The sequence below is a fragment of the Podarcis raffonei genome, chromosome 1 (assembly GCF_027172205.1).
Source record: "Podarcis raffonei isolate rPodRaf1 chromosome 1, rPodRaf1.pri, whole genome shotgun sequence".
Taxonomy (NCBI): Eukaryota; Metazoa; Chordata; class Lepidosauria; order Squamata; family Lacertidae; genus Podarcis; species Podarcis raffonei.
In genome coordinates this window covers 78,330,702-78,355,187 of record NC_070602.1, presented here as the reverse complement: position 1 = coordinate 78,355,187, position 24,486 = coordinate 78,330,702, and the positions used below count along the sequence as shown (strand labels likewise).

The window sequence follows — 24,486 nt, the reverse complement described above, 5'->3', positions numbered from 1 at the left end:
GGTGAATGTCACTGATTAATTATTTTGATCTCTTTCACTTTTCTTATAGGTTAGTGATTGGTGGGAAGAATACATTTACCTCCGAGGCCGTGGACCAATTATGGTGAACAGTAATTATTTTGCAATGGTGAGTAAATGGTACAATTTTGAAGGCGTCGTCATTTCTCCTGCAGAGCCACTTCCTTTAGGGCTGAGATGGGAAACCTGATGCCCTCCAGTTGCTGCTGGACTACAACTCCCACCATCCCTGATTATTGCCATGGTGGGGCTGATGGGAGCTGTATTCCCAACAACAACTGGAAGGCCGTAGGTTCTCTGGTCTGTGGGCATGTCATTTAGCTGCCATAACATCCTAAATTGTACACCAAGTCACATGCCAGTTGCCTGAACTGAAGCAACTCACTTTTGGGGTTGCTTCATTATGCATAATCTTCCCAGCATGTGCACTAAGATAGAACTTCTGTTGCATTGTAGCATTAGATTCTGGTATGACTAAGAGGCTGTTTTTGGGAGGGTATTTTAAAATCATTTTTTTCTGCATGTCTGGGGAGTCCCCCTGCAAGGGTCAGAAATCGCTTCCTTGTCTATGAGACGTAAGGTAAGCAAGTTTGCTGTTAGAGAAAACGATATGAAATGGTGCAATTTAGAGTCCTCCAGTTTAAGGTGCCAGCCATGCCCCTTTTCAGAATATTCCATTCCACTCCTTGATACCAATTTTCCATTTCCCCAACCCCAGCCCACCAGATGCTTTGTTCTGTGACTACAAAGCACAATCAGCCGACAGTGAGCTCTTTTGGGATTCCGTCTCTTAGGATTTTTTCATTTTCAGTTTTGCTAACCAAAGCGTTTTGCAAGACATTCCACAAGGGTCAGTCAGTATTCCATGTCCATCCGCATTTGGCTTGGGTGTTTGTTTGTTTTGAAAGGGAGGGTTATCCTGTTAAGTTGTGTTTTTAATTATATGTCATCTGCTGATAGCTCCTTCTTGTTCATGTATGTTTTGACTACATAAATTCAGGAACTCTCCCTGAGGACTGGAAATAGAATACTAGATAGTGCCCTGTTCACATGTCACACTAAGCCAAACTGTGGTAAGAGTGAGCCCCAGGCGTGGGGATCTCAACCTCTTCCCTCCTGCCTGGTCATTTTGCTGCTGTACAACATTGAACTAAGCCTAGGTTTAGCTTAAGGTGTTAGGCTTGCAGTATGGCTTTCCTGGACAAACAATGGTTACAGCTTTTGTTTAGTCTGGAGAGAGCAAAGCCATGAGCCCATCTTTGGACAGCTATAGCTTAACTCCATGAATCTCAGCAGCAAAATTACCAGGGTGGAGTGAAGCAACTCCCGTCTCATCTCTGGGAGCACATATGTTCATACATTCACACTAAGCCATGGTTTGCCTTAGCGTGATGTGTAGACCAAGTCGGTGTCTTGATTAATAAGGTAGAAGATATTTTCTGAAGATGACTTTCAGTGAATGTCATACTGACTTGCAACTCTACATGCACTTTGGTGCAACAGAAGTCAAGTAATATATTCTTTATTACATGTGAATAAGACAGTGACTACTAGCAAAGGCCTAACAAAGTAGAAGCTTGTGTGCAGCTGGTGCTGTTGTGTTGTGTGAACTATATATAAATGAAAATAAATACATGCGAAGCTTTCCTTTCAACAGTGAGCAGTAGGGTTGTGTGCATTTGTGATAGCATTTGTGTTCTTGAGCACATACGGCTCTGCTAACATTCATCCCTGTCCATTCTCTTTATCCTTTAGGATTTCCTCTATTTTACTCCTACCAGTATACAGGCAGCTAGAGCTGGCAATGCTATCCATTCCATACTGCTATACAGAAGAAAACTGGACAGACAACAAATCCAGCCAGTATGTACATTTAAAAAATAATAATAGTCACACTTTTGGGTCTGATGGAAATAAGAAAAGCCTCATTACTTGCTTAAAAGTAACTCAGAGGAGGGATGAAGCCTCCTACTTTCAAATGTAAGACATGATTTGTCCACCACAGTTAAATGTGCAAGCAAGTGAAACCATGAGGTTGTTGAATTGCTGGGGAACAAATTGATGCAAATGAAAATTGGTTTGAAGGGCAAGCCAGTGGGGATCCCTTGGCTAGGGTCCCACTCTTTTTCTTTGGACTCAACACGGCTTCTAATGCTGCCTAGCTGATACCAATAGAATTCCCATCTTGGCTCCAGAACTTTGGGAGGGGTTGTAATATGTTCATTCAATACTCCTATTCATTACAAGCCATAGGGCACTCTCCCCCTGTTCTCACAGCAGATATGGAGAATTCTGTCCTGTGCATGGAGCAGGGCCACTTGAAAAGTGGACTACCTTTCAAGTTTCCATGAACAGTCTATATAAGGAAAGCTACTCTTCCTGTTCAGTTTTAGTACGTGATTTCTATATTATTTTGTAGGAGGCATTTTAGTGGCACCTTTTAGTGGCACCTGGGGCCAGGAAAGTGAATCTTTACTGTATTACGGATACAGATAAAGTCTATTAAAAGAGATTTGAAAATGATCGCAGATTTTGGAAATGATGACATTTAAAGGATTACAAAAATCTTAGTGGCAGCTCTCATTTTGATTGGTATGAACACAAAGCAGCATAATGTTGAAGGGTGCAGAAAAGGGATAAATTTTGGAATGTATATGGCAGCTTAAGAGCTTCTGCAGACTCTACCATTGGCAGACGAGAGAGAGGTCTAGGGAGAAAATAATAATAAAAGGGATTTTGGAAGCTGGCATACTGAAAATGCAGAAGCATAAAGCCTCCTACAGGGAAATTGTATGTGTGTACATGCCGTGTACTGCCAACCTAGCAGTTCGAAAGCACGTCAAAGTGCAAGTAGATAAATAGGTACCACTCCGGTGGGAAGGTAAACGGCGTTTCCATGCGCTGCTCTGGTTCGCCAGAAGTGGCTTAGTCATGCTCGCCACATGACCCGGAAGCTGTATGCCGGCTCTCTCAGCCAGTAAAGCGAGATGAGTGCTGCAACCCCAGAGTCGTCCGTGACTGGACCTTACGGTCAGGGGTCGCTTTACCTTTACATGCCGTGGAATATACATATTAATTGATGAAGGTTGGTGAGCCACAATTTGCTCTTGTGGAAATGAGACGTGAAGTGGCCCCAAGGATCCGCAAATTTTCTGGCATTCTTTCTGATTCACACGTGTTTTTTTCTTCACGTGCTTAACTCCATTTGTGAAACGCAATCATAACACTCGTTTGCGGCATAGATTCTTCTGATGGGATCCACTGTTCCACTCTGCTCAGCACAATGGGAAAGGATGTTTAATACATCCCGTATTCCTGGAGAGGAAACAGGTAAGCTGAATCAGCTGAAGAAAAGGAACATCAAATAATTGAAATACTTCCAGAATTTCTTCTTGAGTATACCATTCTAATAACAAACATTCATATTTGCAGTGTGTGCAGCCCAAGGAGAATGGAGTGACTTGTACACTTGAAATATGTGGCAGCTGTTGATAAAATCCTGATCCACATTTCAAATACCTTGCTCACCGGTTCACCTTGTATGATTATGTGCTGTCCCTGTTCTTTCTCTTTAAAAAAATAAAAATAAAGGTGCTCCCGGGAAATGATTTGCTACCCGGTATGGGTTCTTTGACTTTCCTTTTTTCCTTTCAGCTTATGATTTACAATGCCATCCCAATGTGCTCTTCTCAGTATGAACGTTTGTTCAACACTTGCCGTTTACCAGGCACAGAGACAGGTACAGTGTTAGTCCTGTCAATCCTGTCAGTGTTTTTGCCTCCCCACTTTTGCATCCTAATCTTCTATGTATGTAGCAGATAACTTAAGCCTACAACATTTGCATATCTTGTGAGGCTGTGTGATTTTTCCATCAGAGAAATCATCATAATTTGCATTATAATATGCTAATAAGATCCAGTTCTTAAAAGTTATGAACCATTTCAGTGTTGTGCAAACGCACTACTAAGTACATTGAGGAGTATTATAATGAATGATGAGAGTTGGTACAGGAATCTGTTCCCATTTGCTGTCACTTCCTAGAACTGTTTGTGTGTGTGTGTTCCTGAACAGGTGTTGAATCATTTAAATGTATTTTTTGGTTTGTAGATCACATTTCTATGCCTCTTCTGTGTTGCCAAAACTAAATTCAAAGTGGTATACTGTACTTCATAAATCATGATAAAAATGATGATATAAAAATACTTCTTAAAAAGTATTATACTGTACTTCATAAATCATGATAAAAATGATGATATAAAAATACTTCTTAAAAAATATATTAGCATAATATCAATTCAAGAAACCTTCAGCTGTGACTAAAAAGCCCTCTTAAAGAGTCAGGTTTTAACCAGCCACCAAACAATGAGAGAAGTGGCTAGGTGAGCTTCTGATCAAAATACACCCCAGAGTGTAGGTACTACCACAGAGAACGCCTTGGAACTCTATGCTCCATTTTTGTGAAAGGTGGACTAACACCTCTCCCCATAGATTTAAGAGAGCAGATTTTCATGAAGACGATGAATACCTTTCACATGGTGTGTTAAAATTGGCTTGCAGGAATGGGGTGAAGGGTCATTATGTGAAGTCACCCCAAACAGGGAATGCATTCTTAAAATATTTCTCTAATGAACTTGTTTTCTACTGATAAAATTGTGTTCGTCAAGAACAAAATAGTTCTTGATGCTGAGAGATTGGTTCCATTTCCCCCCAGTGCTGCACATGCTGGGTCACAATAAGGGAATAAGGATCACAAAGCAAAGAAGAAAGAAGGATCAACAGATCAACAGCAGAGAATCAACAGCAGAGTAATTCTAATGGTTCTGAGAATATTTCACCATTAGAATTACTCTGCTTTTGTATCTGTTGATCCTTCTTTCTTCTTTGCTTTGCATGTGGTGAGATCTTTTAGCTGAGCCTCATTACAATGGGAAGAAAATAATGTGAGCATCTCCTCTTTCCCACCCCTTTTATAGACATGCATAGCATCCAGATGGATCCCGCTCGCTGTCTTGGCTTCCTCTTTAGCCACGCACAACCTCTCCAGCGGGGAGAGGCTGCGCGTGGCTATAGGACAAGCCAAGACCGTGGGCAACCTCTCCAGCCGGGAGAGGCTGCATGCCGCTAAAGAAGCCATAGCCGCGCGTAGCCTCTTCTGGCCAGAGGGGCTGCGGGCGGCTATGGCAATACCCCCACCTCCCGCAAAAGCCCACAGGAGCTGCGCACCCTTTGAGGAGTGCGCTGCTCCTGCAGGCTTTTCTACGAGGAGGGAGAAGGGACTGACTGGCCGCGTCAGTCCCTTCTCCCTCCTGGGGAAAAGCCCGCAAGAGCCGCACACTCCTTAAAGGGGGCTTTTCCTGCCTGCCTCCCCCCTGCATTCGCTCCATAAGACGTACACACGTTTCCCCTTACTTTTTAGGAGGGGAAAAGTGCATCTTATGGAGTGAAAAATACGGTAGGTAAAGGTGTATTAATTTTAATTTTCTAATGTTAATAAGAAACTGGATCTGCCTTATGACAAATGTAATGTCTTCTAATGTGAAATAATTTAGTTGAGAAAAATGCAGCTTGTGCATAGAAACAGACTCAGATGGTTCATATACTTCCTTGAACTGGACCTTGCAAAAGCGCCATGAAACACTTCATAATGCAGTTATTAATTCAACTGGTAATAAGCCCAACATTTTGCCCCGTTTTTAAATAATAGAATCACAGAAAATAAGCAAACTTTTTTCGAATATGCTCTCAGTTACCTAAAATCACTACTAATGTTCTTGGTAATATTTCTAATTTCATTACTCATTTATCTTAAAGCTTTGCTCAGCATGCTGTTCTTTTGGTAATGACAAATAGTGATCAAAATTTGACAATGAAGTGCAAATTTGTGGCTTTATTTTGAATGTATTACTTCTACAAAGTAAGCTTTTTCTGTGTGATAGTTAATTCTCCGGTTGCTATACTGCATCCTGGTTGAAGGTTTGATATCTGCATCTCTTTTTTTTCCATAGCTTGAATTTTCTTGTATTTACTTTCCTTGACTGTAAAAAAAACATAGGCTTGCATTCAGTGTACCACTAAGGAGATAGGTTTCATCCCCCTGTGGGAGGGAAATGCCACTGACGCTAGAACAGTGAGTTAGTTGAATATAGCCCATAGAATGTTAAATTATCTTAGGATATGTAGTTTTACCTTCAGTCATAGTTGGACATACTATCAAGCTCCGTATCAAGGTTTGTTAGAAAACACTCGAAAACTTCAGAGAGAAAACTAGTTACTGGCTTTGATATGAGGAACAATTTCCCCATGTGGTCACTTCCATTTACTTTCCATGTAAAAAGAAAGAAAAAAAGAGTGGCAAAATCACACGAGAGGACTCTCCTTAACAAGTGATTGTTGGAATCATTACTACTATTATTGGGGAATAGCAAGCAGGAATACAGATACAGCTTTGAGTAAAAGTATAGATACGTGTGTTTCAGAATATATATATTTTCATTGTCAGAATGTCCATAGTACAGTCTACTCAGCTTAGCTTTCCAAGTGTCTTGATCGGTGCTTGACTGGAATGCAGTGCTGCACCTAACTCCATTCAGCTGCCAAGGTTCCAGAATAGTTAGTTGAATACTATGAGGTATGGAAAAGAAAGCTGCCTGTGCATATAGGAGATTGCAGAGTTTAGAATGACAACTTGGTACAGCACAGTACTTGTTTTAATATTGGACATCTTCTTCATGAATATCATCATTCATGAACAAATAGTGTACAGCTGTAAGTCTACAGGTTGCATCCAATGAAGTCATCCCATTTGCACAAGGGCTTATGCTTTTGCAGTGGAGCTTCTCCCTCTCCCTTTTCCCCAAATCTGTCCTGTTCCCCAGTCCTCTGGAGCAGATTTTGGGGTGAGCACATGGGGAGCATTGGGAGGCGAAGTGCCATTGCAAAACAGAAGTCCTTCTGTGAATGAGGCTACATCGTTGGATGACATCCTAACTCCGGGTGTGAAGTAATGAAATAATGTATGCAGTTTGAAGCTGAGCACTCCATAGATGTTAAGTTTAAACATTACGGAAATCTTTTCTCATTTCCAAACTTTGGGTTGCAATTCTAGACACTATCCAGCATATAAAAGACAGCAAGCACATTGTTGTGTACCATAAGGGATGCTATTACAAAGTATGGCTGTACTATGATGGCAGACTGCTGAAACCCCGGGAGATTGAACAGCAGATGCAGTGGATTCTAGATGACAAATCAGAGCCCCAGCCAGGGGAAGAGAAGTTAGCTGCTCTTACGGCAGGAGACAGGTATGACACCCCAAAACAATTGCCAATCATTTCTCAAAACTGGAAAACAATTTGGGGCTACTTTCAGCTTTAAGAGTTTTTCTGCTTGTTGTTGTTGTTTAGTCATTTAGTCGTGTCCGACTCTTCGTAACCCTATGGACCAGAGCACGCCAGGCACTCCTGTCTTCCACTGCCTCCCGCAGCTTGGTCAAACTCATGTTCATCTATAGCTGCCTAAATGTTTGCTGACTATCCCTGTTATTATTCTGTATAGTCTGTTCCATATAGTCTTCAAGTGCTTTTGTATTTATACTATTGTAAGATGGACTGACTGACATCTTAGCACAGTGTATCTGGGCTTCTCAAGCTGAGGAGGGTTACAAACAATTTATTAATAGTTGCACTGTAGAATTTGCTGGGTACACCCAGTGATATTTCTTGGGAGGGCAAGTATACAGTGTGTTTAGTGGTCTGGACAATTTTGTAACGTTTTGAGGAACCAGTACTTGCCATCTGTGGACCTCGGAGTTGTAATGCATGGATAGGGAGATTCCACATTGAGCATGGGATCTTTGTGTTCAGATAGCATTCTGTGCATCTTTAGAGGAGCAGGGCTGGAGACTCAGAAGCCTGAGACATGTGCTTGAACTTGCTGCACACAGAAGTTCTAGGGATAAAGGTCATCTGAACCTGCCCAGAGACACTATCATATTTTAAGCCATTGAATAGTGTATCTATATAAACTTGAGAGAGCTTGTGTGCACCTTCCATTTTAGACTTCACTATCTGTGGAAGTGGCATTTTTCACCTTCAGATTGTATTGGTTCTTCTTTTTCCTCTGCACTATTTTAAATCTGTTTTAAAATAGTGGTTGTAAGGTTAGTTGCATTCACTGACTTGGCATAATGTCTCTGTTTATATTTTTCTGGCAGAGTACCTTGGGCTAAGGCTCGCCAGACATATTTTGCCCGCGGAAAGAACAAGCAGTCTTTGGATGCTGTTGAAAAGGCAGCTTTTTTTGTGACTTTGGATGACACTGCTCAGGGTTACAGGGAAGAGGATCCAGTGACATCAATGGATACCTATGCAAAGGCACTTCTACATGGCAAATGCTATGACAGGTATTTTGGGGTGTGGGAAGCAGACATGATCTTTCACTTTTTTATATATGTGTCCTGCTTGCCTTGTTCATACATAGTGGTAGCTTTATATTTTATCCTGGAACTTTGATACAGTAAGCCCACAGCTTACACACATTTAACTTGTGCACATTCAGCTTTACGTACCGGACTAAATGAATGAATGAATGGGGGTGGAAAGTGGGTGGGGTTCCGGAGGAAATGACATTAGCAATCCCACTCGCCATTGAACCCAATGTGCTTTGAATGTACATGGTTTTGGCTTTAGGTGCAATCGCCGGAACATAACCCTCATGTAAGTTGTGGGCTTACTATATTATCTCTTACACTGTGAATCAAAATGGCACAAACAAAACAGTTTTTTTGTTCAGTGCCGTGTGTATGAATTGCATAACTTGCTTTAATATAGTTTGTTACATATTTCACCTAAGGAACATTAAAATATTTAAATCAATTCTTTTCTCTCTTTTTTATAGATGAGATGTGTTTGTGATATTTTTCTTAGCTCTGGATTATTATTTTAAGCATTTGATGAATGTCGCATTTCTAACCTTTTGTGAAGTGCCCCTGGATATTTATTTACAAATATGTGTTTCATACATATAACTACATAGTTTATCTCAGAGATTGCCAGGGATTGTACCTTCTTGGTGAGGGTACTAAGAATTCCCTAGCCCCTTCCACCTCAGAATACACTTCCTGGGAAGAGGGAATGGCCGTGTTGTAGATTTGCCTGTTGTAAAACATGGATAAAACAAACTATTTTGCTATGTTAACTAATCTTACATGCTTTTTATTTTTTGTAATATGTGATGCAGCTGCTCATTTCAGCTGCCCAGAGCCTACATGGCTTTCATATCATGTATGTTAAGTTTCACAAGTTCTTATTTCATACTGATCAACCTTGTGTTCGTTACTCATTTCACTTTGAAGTTGCTGCTAAAAATGTATGGTAAATCTAACTTTTCTTTTTAGGTAAATAGCAAGTCTTTATTTGCAAAGGTATAGCTTTCAGTAACACAATGTTGCGGGAACTTTCTGTCTCTTATAGGTGGTTTGACAAGTCATTCACTCTTGTAGTGTTTAAGAATGCTAAAATGGGCCTGAATACGGAACATTCTTGGGCAGATGCTCCTATTGTTGGCCATCTTTGGGAGGTGAGTGTGTGAATATTCAAAGTGGAGGCAAACCAAAATTAAACTTGGTACAGTACTTAAAAAGCTTAGGTCAGTGTAACATTATTGCAAGCAGTGGGCATGGAATCTAAAAGCGCTTTTCTTCTCTCTGTGTTCCAGAGAAGAGAAAAGTTACAGCACAAAAATACATTAGAAAAGCCTTCTTCTGTAGAACTAAGACGAAGCTTAGATGAAGTCAAAAGAAGAAAATACCACTTATCTCTGTTCCCTAATGTCTGTGAAACATTTTGTTGCTCAGATTCCTTTATCTCCGCCCGCCCCCCAAGCTCACAACTAAAATTTCTTTCTGTATTGGCAAATGATAGGCCACAGGGTAAACATAGAAACAGTTTTCCATTGTTTTAGGCATTGACGTGATCCTAAGCCTTATCAGTGTGTCGGGAGTCTCATGGAGGTCACTCAGAGCTACTAATAAACCTTGTATCTTCTTCAGCCTGGTGCATGGCTTCAACTTGACTAAAGCATTTCCAAGCCTGTTCCCATGCTCTAGCACAGACTGATACATTTCTGCCCTTAAACCAAACCATTGGGCCTGCTTGAATGGTGAATCGGGAGTTCTCTCGAACAGTGTTTGCTTCCATTCCAGTTTCTGGGGTGGTCACCTTTACCGTGCACACATATTCAACCCCAAAATTATCCGAGTAACAATCAGAAGAGATTTAAGTGCACTTAAATGCAGAAAAGTATCAAATGCTGAAAGGGCAAGGTTGGCAATTTTAAACAACTCAAGGTACAATAAGTTTTGTAAAATAGTAGCAATAACAAGGGTGCTGATCCTCTTTTCCCCTCTAGATCTGTTTTTGTAATCTCAGAGGTTTACTATAGTGATTTAAGCACGTTTCATGTTCTACACCAGTGTATTTATGTTGTATGTAATGATGTGCTTTCCTTGCTTCCCTCTTCCAACCCCGAACTCATTCCCAGAATGTGATGTCCTCCGACTGTCTTGAGCTGGGCTACACCGAAGATGGCCATTGCAAAGGAGAAGCTATTTTAGGCATCCCTATGCCTACCAGACTGCAGTGGGAAATCCCTGAAGAAGTAAGTGCAAAGCCACTTCTGGATCAATATTGCAACTTTCACCCTGCTGATTGAAGTGCTCACCTGTCCATTTTTCAGTAAAGATAGCTATTGTCTAGCTAGGACTTAAATTAACCAAGAAATGTATTTTCATGAGATCTGCTAGGAAGAAAACCCAATAGTGTTGCACATTATAATTGTTATTTTTTAATCTGTTTTCAAATGCAGATCACAGAAATTATTGAATTAATTAATTAATATCCTGCCTTTCTCCCAGTGTAGGCAACTTACAACATGAATTAAAAAAACACACGATTCAGCTAAAAAACACACCAATCTGTTCTAAATATATATATATAAAACTATTGAAACAAGTTACCATATTCAAAAAGCACTGAATCAAAAGAAAACCATTTAAAAACCAGTTAAAAGCAAAAGAAGAAAATATACAACACCCACCATTAGAAGACCATGCTGCAACATTTACCAGTTAGTGGCCAATGACCTGTCTAATCAAAAACAGGAAAGCGGGGGGGGGGGCAGCCTAGGCTCCTGTGGAATGGAGTTGCACAATTCAGGAGCAGCCACCAAGAAGGCCCTTGCCAAATGTGCCTGTGAGGGTGGTGGGACCAAGAGAAAGGCCTCCCTTGATAATCCCAGAATCTGGGCAGGCACATAGAGATGCTGTCCTTCAGAAAGCCTGGACCCAAGCTGTATCAGGGATTTATAGGTCATAATCAGCACTTTGAATGCTTTTTTTTACATGCCCAAGTTTTCTTGTGCAAAATCTTCTACATCATTAAAGAGTCACAGATCTTCCACAGTTGCCTGGGCAAAGGTCTCATGCCATTCCGCTTCCTGCCCATTGTCCTCATTACTGGAATATTAAATTTAGATCATTCCAAAATACACTTCTGCTTTCATGCTTCTCACAGGGACCTGGTTGTCTACTCTGGGAACAGGATGCTGGATTAGATGGGCCACGGGCCTCATCCAGCAGGTCTTTACATGCACTTGCCATAGGCCTGAATTCCTATGCCTCATAGGGTTTCACTTCACACATTCCTTAATATGTATGTGAATGTGTCTAAATTGCATAAGCAGTTCTGGATATACTGAACTAGCTTGGCTAGTGCTAATATTTCCCAATTCCAAATGCTGACCTTCATTGGCTTATTAGAAAGGCTCTACTCTTATTTCTGTAACTTCATCACTTCATTTAAACTGTGTTTGACAACATTTGTTGGCATAACTCAGTAACATTTTTCAAAATTGTACTTTTTAAGTAGTACAATTTGTTTGTACGCTCATAACATTTTTCAGAATTCATATAAAAATATATTTTTAATGTATTTGCTTTTTTATTTTGGGTTATCTTTTTGTACAACAAACTAATGGAACTGTCCAGCACTGGTAAATAGAATGGGGTTAGGAGTGAGGGGCAGGTGACTAGAAACATTTCTTTTAAGTGTTGCTGCTTTTATATTCAGAACAATAGAGAATTAATAAATCTTTCCATGCTAGAATTTTTACTAGATTCACGGCAAATTTCCATTTGTGTGAACTGCAAGAAACTGTTACTTTTGAAACTAGCAAACTTAAATTGCTAAACAAAAATATTTAATTTTCATCTTCTTAAACTGTTTTTAATGCTGTGTTTTAACCTGCCCTGGGACCTCAGGGTGAAGGGTGGGTAATTAATAATAAAAATGAAAATATAAAATGCGCGGAACTATTTTTGTGATGTAACACTTGCTACTGTTTAGTGCCAAGAAGTGATTGAGAGGTCCCTGGCCGTGGCAAGGCCTCTAGCAGAGGATGTGGATTTCCATTCTTTTCCTTTTGACACATTTGGGAAAGGATTGATGAAGAAAACAAAGACTAGCCCTGATGCATTTGTGCAACTTGCCCTGCAGCTTGCTCATTACCGGGTAAGTATCCTCAGCATGGTGTTCTGTATAAGATACTTTATAAAAGAAATATCTATCTGTGTGTTTGTGTGCACTTTAAATAATGGTTTCCTTTCATTTCTCTTTAATGAAAGAATGCATTATAAATGAGAAAATAATAATGCAAGGAAACTAGTAATTAAAGTGCTGCGACTGTCTCCTTCCCCAGGAACAGAAACTTAAGGAGCAGTTCTCAGCTTATCTGTGAGCAATATCAAAAAGCAAGAAATAAAATGGGCTGAATCTGCAAACGGCAATCAGAGCCAGTGTGGTGTAGTGGTTAAGAGCAGTAGTCACGTAATCTGGTGAACCGGGTTCGCGTCTCCGCTCCTCCACATGCAGCTGCTGGGTGACCTTGGGCCAGTCACACTTCTTTGAAGTCTCTCAGCACCACTCACCTCACAGAGTGTTTGTTGTGGGGGAGGAAGGGAAAGGATATTGTTAGCCGCTTTGAGACTCCTGAAGGGGAGTGAAAGGCGGGATATCAAATCCAAACTCTTCTTCTTCTTCTTCTTTTTCTGAAACACATTCATGGTGCTTCACCTGCCTACACTGGACAGGCTGGGACTGCTGTTGCATTATACCATATTTTAAAAGTCACAAATAAAGTCTCAGAAACATGACATCACAGAAAATACTGGGATGCAATGCTTTGACATTAACATCACCAGACTGCTCCATTAAAAGGTAGTTAACAAAGGATGGCTAATTCTGTGTGGGAAAGCTAGAATGGAAATATCAGTTGCCTACAGTAAAGAGACTTATGGATCCCTAGAATAATTTTGTAACTCACATTCCTTGCAAAATTATTAATAACCTATGCCTTTGTCAAATCCATGCTTATGCTTTCTCAAAAAAGCCAAGTCTTACTCATATAGCTCTCAATGAATCATAGGTTTGAAGAAGCATGTTTACATGAGTGATGTAATCAGCATTGCATACCTTGGTTTTCAAAATGTTTTTGAGAGAGTTCCCCCTTGAAGATCCTTAACATGGAATTCAGTTCTCAAAAAGCACATGGCAGATCTGGAAAGAATGCAGAAAAACCCAACTGCAGGGACAATCCAGTGCAGATTTACCTTGAAGCAAGCCCGGTTGAACTCAATAGGACTTACTTCTCAGTAGACAAACATCAGAGTAGTAATGGCTTTTCCTAATGAAGAAAAGCTAAGAAGCTAGGGAACTCTAGTTCAGAGGGCTGACAGTATACTCCTTTGTAAACTAAGCCCTACTGGATATACTTTGTCTCAATAGGAAACATAATATGGTCTGAAAGTCTTCCTACATACACATGCATGTTCTTTCTCTGTTTATGGAAACTGGTTCCATGCAGCCATGTAGAATATCACACTGGCATGAGTGATGCAAGGTATTGCTTATTGGGTGCATAATGGCATCTCACCAATATGTGGGATATGTGCTCATACACATACATGCCCCATATATTTTTCTGCACAATCCATGAAGCTGGTGTGCATGCATGAGAGAGAGACACATACACAATGCACACATACTTTTCTGCAGGTACTCATTCAGCTAATGTGTTGCTTGCCAGTCTTCTAACAGAGATCATTGAGAACACAGAACTCATTGAGGGAAATAATATGTCCTTCAGAAATAGTATTTCCATCAGATGCTCAGAACAAAGAGCAACACTATAAATGAGTCCTTGTCATTAATTTGGTGCATAATTTTTAGGTTGTTGATTTGTTATGTTAATTCAGCATATGTCGCATGTACCCAGTGTTTCTCAGGGCTTGAACTTGCTGCTTGCATCTAAATCTCTCTCTGAATTATTTTTAGGACATGGGGAAATTCTGCTTAACATATGAAGCATCAATGACCCGCCTATTCAGAGAAGGCAGAACAGAAACAGTTCGTTCATGTACTGTCCAGTCATGCAAATTTGTGCGAGCTATGGATGATCCAACTGAAAGTGTGAGTTTAATGTAGCAATCAATTCTGGCATTGCATTTATTTTTATGTACAGTGCATGCAGCTTCTTGGGAAACAAACATTGCTGCTTTCTTATCCAGCATAGCAGTAACAATGGCGCCATCAGGCCATATGAAGCCATTGTTAGGAGAAACTGTAAGGAATACAAGAAAATAATAAGAAATTCTTTTGCAGCAAAATCCAACTTTTGCCTTTATCTGAAATATGCCTCACCCCTTTGAGATAGAGCATATTAAGTATTACAGTGGTACCTCAGGTTACATACGCTTCAGCTTACAGACTCTGCTATCCCAGAAATAGTACCTCAGGTTAAGAACTTTGCTTCAGGATGAGAACAGAAATCGTGCTCCGGCGGCGCGGCGGCAGCAGGAGGCCCCATTAGCTAAAGTGGTGCTTCAGGTTAAGAACAGTTTCAGGTTAAGAATGGACCTCCGGAACGAATTAAGTACTTAACCTGAGGTACCACTGTATAAGCATGCTATCTTATGCTGTGTGTGTTTTTTCCTTTCTGAAATAAAGCATCTTGAAATAGACATTTGTAAGCTACTATAACAGTGTGAAATCAAGGATGGGAAAACAAACATTTCTGATTTGCACCATCTGGTGGTCAGTGATGAAATGCTCTAGCTGAGAAAATTGGGAAAAAACACGTTTCTATATTAGGACTCAATTGGAATTCAACGTCATGCCAATACAGTTGCTCTGTCAGTGCAAGTATTTCTGCTTCCCCTCTCCCCATGAGCTGTTCTGGAGAGTTCTCCCAACCTTCCCAGAGATGATGTGGGGCATGAGGGAAGGGGAGCTTGCCTCCCACTAGTACAGCTATTTTGTTAAATCATGATCCCAAGCATTGACTCCTTCAAGATGTTTTTGTTTTCAATAGTAAAATTGGTTATGGAAATCATTTTCATTTCTAAAGCAGTTAAACAGTCATGTGTTAATAATGGGTGTCAAGCAACATTAAATCAATGCTTTCTTTTTATTGGTGTCTTATTCCAAATAGTAGGTGGAGAAAAAAAGTAGTGTTCATTATGCCATGGGAGAGCAAAATATAAGCTGTGAATTGATTTCAAACATTTTCTGTAATACAATGTTTTAAAAATTGGCATGTGCACTAAAATTCTGCCAATCATTCCCAGGTTATGGAATGTGACTGACTTCATAGAGGCCCTATGTGAAGCCCTAAAGTTTTTAGTAATCTTGAATAGTGGTTGCATTTATAGAAGGATGTATCAATGTTTTACTGTATAATGACGAATCTGTAGTCACCAGGATAAAGTTCTGATAGCTTAGGGTTGCCATACAAACAGTGTCCAGGCGGAATTCATTGAAAAGACGCTCAACAACTGTGTGTCCGGATTTTCACTTTTAAAATATGGCAACCCTATAATAGCTGAACTATTTTGCATTGATTTGTGTCCAAAATACACAAGTACCCTAATTTTACATAAGAACTGTCCATATTCTCCAAACCAATCCGAAGTTTGAGAGACTGTCTTGAAATATCACAGCCATACTGACTGATGTGGACATTTTTTCAGACTTTTACTCTGAAATATTAAAGGATCCATTAATTTATGAAGGGATCCATTAATGTATTAAATGAACATACAATTCATTTGAATTTTGCTAGTTGACTCTGCAATCCAGAGAAGTACATAAATATCTGTATATGTACAACAGTACCTTTCCATGATTTCCTACTTCCTGGTCCCTACTACTACCCTTTATTAGGAATTTCAACAGGGTTACTAAAACATCCCTGGAATTAAAAAAAGCATTTGCAGTGTGATAGGATACGGTAGCAGTAGGATACTGAAGGCGGAGAAAGCTAAAAGAGAGCTCTGCATGTGCCCATAATGTTCTGCCTTTTTCTAGGCTTTCAGGTTACTCTAATGCTATTTTAAAATGAACATTTTGAATTTTCCCTCCCTTATTCCTCAGATTGAAAAGAAGCGTGCTCTGTTCAAGGCTGCTGCTGATAATCATCAGCACTTGTATCGTCTTGCCATGACTGGTTCCGGCATTGATCGCCACCTTTTCTGCCTTTATGTGGTGTCCAAATACCTCGCTGTTGAATCTCCTTTCCTTAAGGAGGTGAGTAGTGATATAATGTGCTACTGATCACATAAGAAGTGGGAACTGTATTTATTGGTTGACATACAAAGAGATGCCATGTTTCTGGGCATTTTGAAGCATGGAAGGAAACTAGTTTTGTGGGTCTTAAAGGAAGGTAATTTAAGCCTAATTTAAAACAACTGATTTACGTTTCATAATTATATGCTCAATAAATATATTTTTCATAAACATTTAAAAGTATAGACAGCAGTCGGCCATATGGACAAATAGTTTAACTCAATATAAAGCAGCTTCCTAAACACTTAATTTTTTTTCCAAACAAGGATTACAAATATATCCAATATTGAGAGAGCTCTGTGAGCTGTTGTACCCTAAGTAAATCTTAGTATTGCTAGTTAGGAACAGGAATATCTGATGGTGCAATGATTCATACACACATGTGCATCAACCTTGGTGTATTCAATATCTTCCACAAAGCACCATTTTCACGAATACTCCTGCTCAGTGGCAGAGTTACAGTCTTGCTGGAGCACAGCATAGTTTTAACGAGCAGCATTCTTTGTTGCTCGTCATATGAAAATCTAAAGCACACTTCTTTGTCAAAGAGCATTGACATGTTCTGTAATCTACCAGTCACACTGATGTGTAATCAGAAGACATTTTGGCATGAAAGTGGCATATACAGTAATAAAATTAATGATCTCCATTCATTCTGGTGCACATTAGAATATTGTGACAGTACAGTTGCTTGCTGACATGCTTCCACTAGGAAACTGCAGACCCAGTGCTTCAAAAGAAGAAAATATTTGTAGAAGAAGGAATGGGTTGTTTGGTAGAACTACACCCCTTGCTAACTGTGCTGTTCTGCTTATTTTCTCAGGTTTTGGCAGAACCCTGGAGACTTTCAACCAGTCAGACACCCCAACAGCATATTGATCTGAATAAGAACCCTGAAATGGAATCCAGCGGTGGAGGATTTGGGCCTGTAAGTTGAATGGTATCTGTCTTTAAGAGAGGCAAGCACCAGTGCCCTAAGTACACTTCTGCCAGTTATACCTGCCTGGTATAGCAAAAACACTTTCAGTGTAACATATTATCCTCAAACTGGCAGGGCAAGCATTCCATGAGCTGACACAGCAAGTCATAGGACCATGACGTTGTAAACCTTGATCTCTCATCTCTATGAGGAAAAGAGCTAGTGTAATGGCAAAGCAAATGAACTGTTAGCCGCGGAGTCCGCAGTTTCAATTAATAATAATAATAATAATAATAATAATAATAATAATAATAATAATAAATTTTATTTATATCCCGCCCTCCCCAGCCGAAGCTGAGCTCAGGGCAGCTAACAACAATAAAACAGTACAACACAACACAACACTCTAAAATCATTCATTATAAAATTGAACATTATGAACTTACTGTATGGTCTTAGGTAAATTGTCATTCTATTAAACTGAATGCCCCCACAGCCCAATATTAGTATTAACTGAAGTTTCTGAGAATGTATGTAAAACATACATTCAGGGCTTTTCTGTGGTGGCTCCATGCTTGTGGAATGCTCTCTCCAGGGAGGCTCACCTGGTGCCTTTGTTGCATATCTTTAGGCACCAGACAAAAACATTCCTCTTCTCCTAGACCTTTGGCTAATTAAACAATCTATGGCCTTTTAAACTGGGCAGGAATGTGATTGTGTTTGTTTATTACTGTGGTATATATTTTTGTGTTTTTATATTGTAAACTGCCCTATGATCTTCGGATGATGGGCAATATAGGGCAAGTAAATAAATAAATAAAACACATAAGGAAGTGCTAAATGTTTGATTATATAAACAGAGCCCCAGAAAACACTTAGCAAACAAACTCTTCCCTTCATGCTGCCCTGTGGGTCAAGGCCTTTCTCCCTAGATACATTAAGTATTGTCATAGGAAATATACCTGGGGTGAGAAAGCAAGGTTTATACCGATTTGAGTTTATTTAGGAACTTAGTTGATAATTCTTCTGAGTTTGGGCCATGAACCCTTGCATATATAATTCATTAAAACATAGAAGCTTGACATTTGCCACTTTTTTTTTAATGGGCATAGCGTCTTCAGAATACCTTTGGTGGTAATACAGAATATGTGCCCAGGGTGTTCTAGAACCATCTTATCATTATGGGAAAGTACTCAGGTGAGTCTTGGGTTGGGGGACTCCCCCCTCCCCTCTTTTCTGGCACAGTCAAGGAAAAGATCAGAAGTGTTTAGCATCTCTTCTGAACCCAGACAACTGCAACTATTCTTTCCTATGGATTACCAAATCAAGCTAAGTTCAAACCTTAATGAAACTGGCTTATTTTAATAAACCGTGGTTCATATTAACCACTATTTATGGTTCACATAACATGCTAAACTGTGGTTAATTAGACACAGAAGGGAAAGCTTCAGATCTGTTTGTGGCTGTGCCACAAGGGAGGAGGGGAGAGCATGCAAGTCTAAGGCTCATCCAGGCTCATTCCTGTAACAATAAATCATAGTTGATCATTACATCTGAACAAAGTCTATTCTACTATGGCCCATTTCTTAAGAGGATTTTAAAAGATAAATCATTAGAGGCTTTTACATGAATGTATAGTAACACACTCCAAATGCTTCTTCCACAGGTTGCTGATGATGGTTATGGTGTCTCATATATAATCGTGGGTGATAATCTTATCAATTTCCATGTATCCAGCAAATTTTCTTGCCCTGAAACAGTAAGTGTCTGAAGTCCAGAGCGTTCTGTTCACTCGGTTAATAGGCCTAGTGTTCTGTTAGAGAAAGTCATGTTTGGGATATTTTTCAATATTTGTCTAGCAGAAGATTGAGTCTAAAAGTTAAAAAAATTAACCCAACAGTTTTTCAAAATATAAGCTGCATGTTTTCTAGACTATATCTGTTATGCATACTATGGTTTTCTGTTTCTGATAAATATGCAAATATTTTGCTTGTACCGAGCAGTCATCATTCATAGTTCAAGCAGTATTGTACAATTTGCTGTCCTTTGTGATGTTATATTATTTTGTTATATTTCCTCTGAAGCTTCAGAACTGGTCTGTCTTAGGAGACAGAATGTCTCAGGTTAGAAGATCCTGGCTCACGTACCATGAGAGTTGTTCCATCTCTCCAAACTATTGTCCAGATTGATCCAATCAGTGCTATTACAAATCTTTTTCCTTTGTTCATATATCCTCACATTATCCAAAATGTCCTTGACCTGTCTCCTTATTTGCACAGTTTCTTGCCCAACCATGTTGTTGGCTTGTCCCAGCTATCCTGGTGCAGAATGGATGCTGCTACTAACTGTAATCAGAACTTCTGCATAGATTATAATGCTTCATATGTTTAGTTACATTTAGAGAAGCCTTTTCTCTGACAGTTGAATTGATATTATCTCTTTAAACCTGATACTGTTTTTTAAAATATGCTGTGTTCTTTATGTTGCCTTGTATACAGTATCACAGGAAATTTGGATTCACTGCTGTTGGTCAAGGCACATTAATTTTCATTAGGCCTTCTTGACTTTATGGAGTTTGTGGGGACTAGAGGTCCTTTAACTTTCTGCTCAAATGCAGTCCCATCCTTCCACAAATCAAACTATGCAACCTAGCCACAGTATGTTGCAAACAAAGAAAAGAATCAGATACAAGAAACATTTTAATCTTCTTTGTTCTTGACCACTTAACAATGAGACTTGTGTCTAAGGAGCAACAAAAATTCTTCTAAGCTACTGTGGTGTTTTAGAGATACTGAATGAAAATGGTGTGTGTTAACTGGTACACCTCCTTGTGGATCAAGCTCTGAGCAGACTGATATTGTAAAACAAATACAGCAAAGAAGTAATAGCAAACAGTTAATATCTCCCCCTCCTTCTCCTCCCCAAATATGTATCAAGAGAAGTAAATCATTCACTTGAAAACCTGCACATATAAATCCCTCCTGTGTTTGTATGGTGTGAATTACTCAATATATTTACCTGTAGACTTTGTTTTGTTATCGGCAGGTTCTCATTTATAAGAAAAGAATGATTCCTATTATGTATTGCATTTTATCTCCATAGTCCAATATTACTGTTAAGGTGAAACCAGTTTCTGGCATTTTTTTTCACCAGTAGGAAATTACATATTTATCTATGAAATTGTTTTTTAAAACTCATAGATGGTGGGATTCAGTGGATGTCACTTTGCTGAAAGTATCCATCAGCAGAACAGGGAGGGAGGCAATTTTTGGCAATTCCCCAACTCCCTCCAAGTCTGTTCTGGAGGGTTGGGGGGGGCATCTGGAGCAGATTTTTGGAATAAACAGAAGGCCGCTGGGGGCATAGCTGCCAACTTTTCCCTTATTCCGAATAGGATTCCTCGCAAGAAAAGGGAAAAGTTGACAGCTATGGCTGGGGGGAGAGGGCAGGAATCACTAAAAATTGCCTCCCTCCCCATTCTACTGATAGAAACCATCCATAATCAGAGCAGTGCACGTTAGATTCTAACCGGAATATAAATATGAATTATCATATTACTCTCTCTGGTTTGTATCTATGTATGTACACACTATGAACTATATAATAATGAGAGTTCCATGTAACTAAATATGGATTTCTTACTCTGTTTATTGTTTAGAATTCCCATCGTTTCGGAAAGAACATCAAACAAGCATTGTGTGACATCCGTAACTTGTTCAGTCTTGGCAAAAATTCAACCAAGTGATTCCCTAACAGCAAGTCAACTAAACATCCTGAGTTGGCAGTGAGAACTCTTCTGATCAGTGGCTGAAAACAAGGCAGCTATGCAGCAATCCATTCAGAGTTATATAAATAAGTATTATTGGGAGAAGTTCCAACATCCATTACTACAGTTGATCAGAAGAGTTTTCTTCTCCCCAAGATATGACTTTTGGTATTCTCTGTGTTATTTGAAGAGCTGCAAACTGGCCACAAGTTAAGATGTCTAGACCTGTCCTAATTTGGTGTACATTTGATCATTTCTTACTTTAAAATCTCTCTACCTGTATTCTACAAATGAAGGGATGAAAATAGTGCATTCCAATCTCATGTCAACAAAAAACCTGACTTGAAAAGTACCTGTAGCAAACCATCAATTAATGTATCTGCTGGGGGTTTTTTTAATCAGTAAGTGACAACTTCGGGCATTCATTTTAAATAAAGGCATTTCATTAAGCTGAACATAAAATAATATTCTGGCAAACCTAATGTAATGCGCTAAGTGAAAAAAATGTTTTGTTGCTTGGAACTAAGCTTATATTGCCATAGGTCACTGATGAAATATTTGCTCTACCCGCAACTGCGACAATTGAACACACTTAAAAATATACATGCCCTAGTATTTTTCTGCGTTCTCACTTACGTTGTGAATGGGCCTGCTTTACATGTATTCCAGTACATCAAAAACAGAGGTTCTAAATGCAGGACATTATTACACTGTGGGGTGTTTTGTATTAACTTGTAAATTGTCTGCTAGATATGGAAAGTAGAGCTGCTGAACTTGGAAATAGAGTTGCTAATTCACAATAACTTATCTAGGTATATTTGGGTAAAAGTCAGCACATTTCTGTATGGTGTTGCATTTGAATGGTCCAACATGAAATTTCCTTTGGTTTTAACCTAATGAAAGCCCTTTCCTTTGAGACAGGAGTAATTTCTATGCTAGTTTTTTAAAAAAAGTTTCAATAGAACTTTTTTGTTTCAAATGGGAGATCAATATGTGGCAGTGAAAGCTGCCACATTTCATAACATTTCCCTATATTTCAGGAAAGTTAGCCATCAGATGCAAAATTTGTGGGACAATTCACAGTGCAAGCTAGTCTCAGCCTAGGTGGCACATTGTCATTTGCCTTAAGCAACTCCTGCCTTATGTGCAATCATGGAAAATTATAATGGAGAAACCTTCAATATACTTAGGTCATGGTTAAAATATGTGGTCCCAAACTCAATGTCTTAAAAATAGAAGGCGTGGCAAATCATGAATAACATTACCAGAGAATTTGTAATGAGAATTACAAGAACAATAGTATGGGGGCTCATGGCTGGCACAAAGTACACTAAAAAGCCTAAAAATATTAACATTACAAAAATATAACAGCAAAGTCCTCTTGGCAATCTTTAAATAAAACTAAGAGTTTAGTGTAGCAATTACATCTGCTTATATGAATTAGGCTATAAAAATGATCATGCAACATGTTCAGAGATTTTAATATTCAATCCTAATGTTCCAGAACTTTTAACATTTAAAACAAATTGAGGGTGTGAGGAGGTCTCTTCTGTCCTGAGATGAAGAATATTAATAATATTCTTGGTTGTTCAACATGTCGGCTTGGGTATAAAATGAAGGTCAGATGGCAATGCTCTGTAAATGGATATTAGAGTACAGAGCCCCCCACAGGAATGGGTGGAACATGTTACGTTTGATTAACTACAGTAAATAAACAAAATTTGGGGTGGGTGGTAATTAATCCTAAAATGCAGCATGGTGTCTAATCAATGTACAGCAGCAAGTTAAGAGTCAGTGTTTTGGAGCTTTGTTCATATGCTTTATATTGTCCACTGACTAATATATTAATTTTAAGGTAAATAATCTTTTTTATTAAGAGCTTACTTAGGTTTGACTCAGGTTTTAGATATTTCCAATGTAATCATAGTTAATGCATTATCAATGCAATTTTTGCATTCTTTAAGGGAATGTAATTGGCGGAGGACAACCTTTTTTTTATTGCAAGTGTTTGGAGGGTTAAGCTGTCGTGCATTTTTTATTTGACACCAAACAATTTCTAAAAAGACTTGGTTTGTATCCTCTCAGAATGTCAACTGCATGTAAATAATGTTCCATTGGTTGTAAATCTTTAAACGCACAGTAAGCATAGGTTATCCTTAATAAAGAAATTAATATTCTGATGTATGTGATTTTATTTCATAGATGTGGGAACACATTCATTTCTGTCATAGTCTTATAAATTCCAAAGAACATTCATTTCAAAAGAATTGTCAAGGATTATATATGTTACAAAGAAGAGTCTACTTAGATGTATTGATCTTATACTGATTTTTAAAAGGGCTTTTGATAATGAAAAATGCAACAATATGCATGGGTAGTAATGAGTAATTAATTATCTTTATATTTATGTATAACCAGAAGCTTTAAGACACGGAACCTATTTCCATTTCTAATTGGAATGTGAAAACTGGCATTGGTTAGCATGCACATTTTTATTTAATATTTGTTCTCTCAGGCTTTCTATTCCATACTAATTGCATTCAGAAGTGGTACATTCCAGACTTTAAAAAGCACAGTGAAAAGCACTTCACCCCCTTGGTTCTTTTCCCAATGCATGGATTTAGGTGTATGCTATTTAATCACAAAAGTTGGAATATTTGGAACGACTCATTTTCTATGGAAGTGATTTCTTGCAGCATGATGCTTGTCAATTTGAAAAGAATGCTCATTTTTAATTGTACATATTCTAATTGTGTATATGTGGGCCCTGTCCCACAAAATCACATGACACTGCACACACACACAATGGAAGTGCCCATCAATTTTGCCCCCCTCAAATATTTTACTGTGGGGCTGGCAAAGCCTCCTCCACCCGAAGGAGCTGGCTCCTATGGGAGGATGATTAAACTGCACTGTTCTGACAAGGTTTTTTTCCTGCCCTAATTATGGTACTTGATGCTACCCTGTGCATGCTGCTGCTGTGCCACAAGAAGCGGGGGTGAGGGAAGAAGTCAGAGAATATGACGTGGTGTCTAGTTGTGTATAAATTCCCTCTTATCTAACAGAAAATCCACTCTTAAAAAAACAAACAAAAGACGGATCTAGTT

General features: G+C 39.0%; 1 protein-coding gene across 2 annotated transcripts in view; it reads left to right on the top strand.

Annotated features, from left to right (window-relative positions):
• Positions 1-23,559, top strand: part of CPT1A (carnitine palmitoyltransferase 1A) — a 44,818-nt gene extending 21,259 nt beyond the window's left edge. Inside the window, exons 7-19 of one of the 2 annotated variants that reach the window (XM_053395696.1) lie at positions 50-127; positions 1,774-1,881; positions 3,673-3,757; positions 7,124-7,319; positions 8,231-8,419; positions 9,489-9,594; positions 10,558-10,674; positions 12,420-12,584; positions 14,406-14,540; positions 16,503-16,655; positions 17,518-17,622; positions 19,280-19,372; positions 21,272-23,559. In XM_053395696.1, the coding sequence (XP_053251671.1) occupies positions 50-127; positions 1,774-1,881; positions 3,673-3,757; positions 7,124-7,319; positions 8,231-8,419; positions 9,489-9,594; positions 10,558-10,674; positions 12,420-12,584; positions 14,406-14,540; positions 16,503-16,655; positions 17,518-17,622; positions 19,280-19,372; positions 21,272-21,358 (1,617 nt within the window). In that variant the 3' untranslated portion in view covers positions 21,359-23,559. Of the gene's footprint in view, positions 1-49; positions 128-1,773; positions 1,882-3,260; positions 3,349-3,672; positions 3,758-7,123; positions 7,320-8,230; positions 8,420-9,488; positions 9,595-10,557; positions 10,675-12,419; positions 12,585-14,405; positions 14,541-16,502; positions 16,656-17,517; positions 17,623-19,279; positions 19,373-21,271 lie in introns of both variants that reach the window. The other variant, XM_053395688.1, reaches the window with a different exon arrangement.
• Positions 23,560-24,486: the final 927 nt, after the last annotated feature.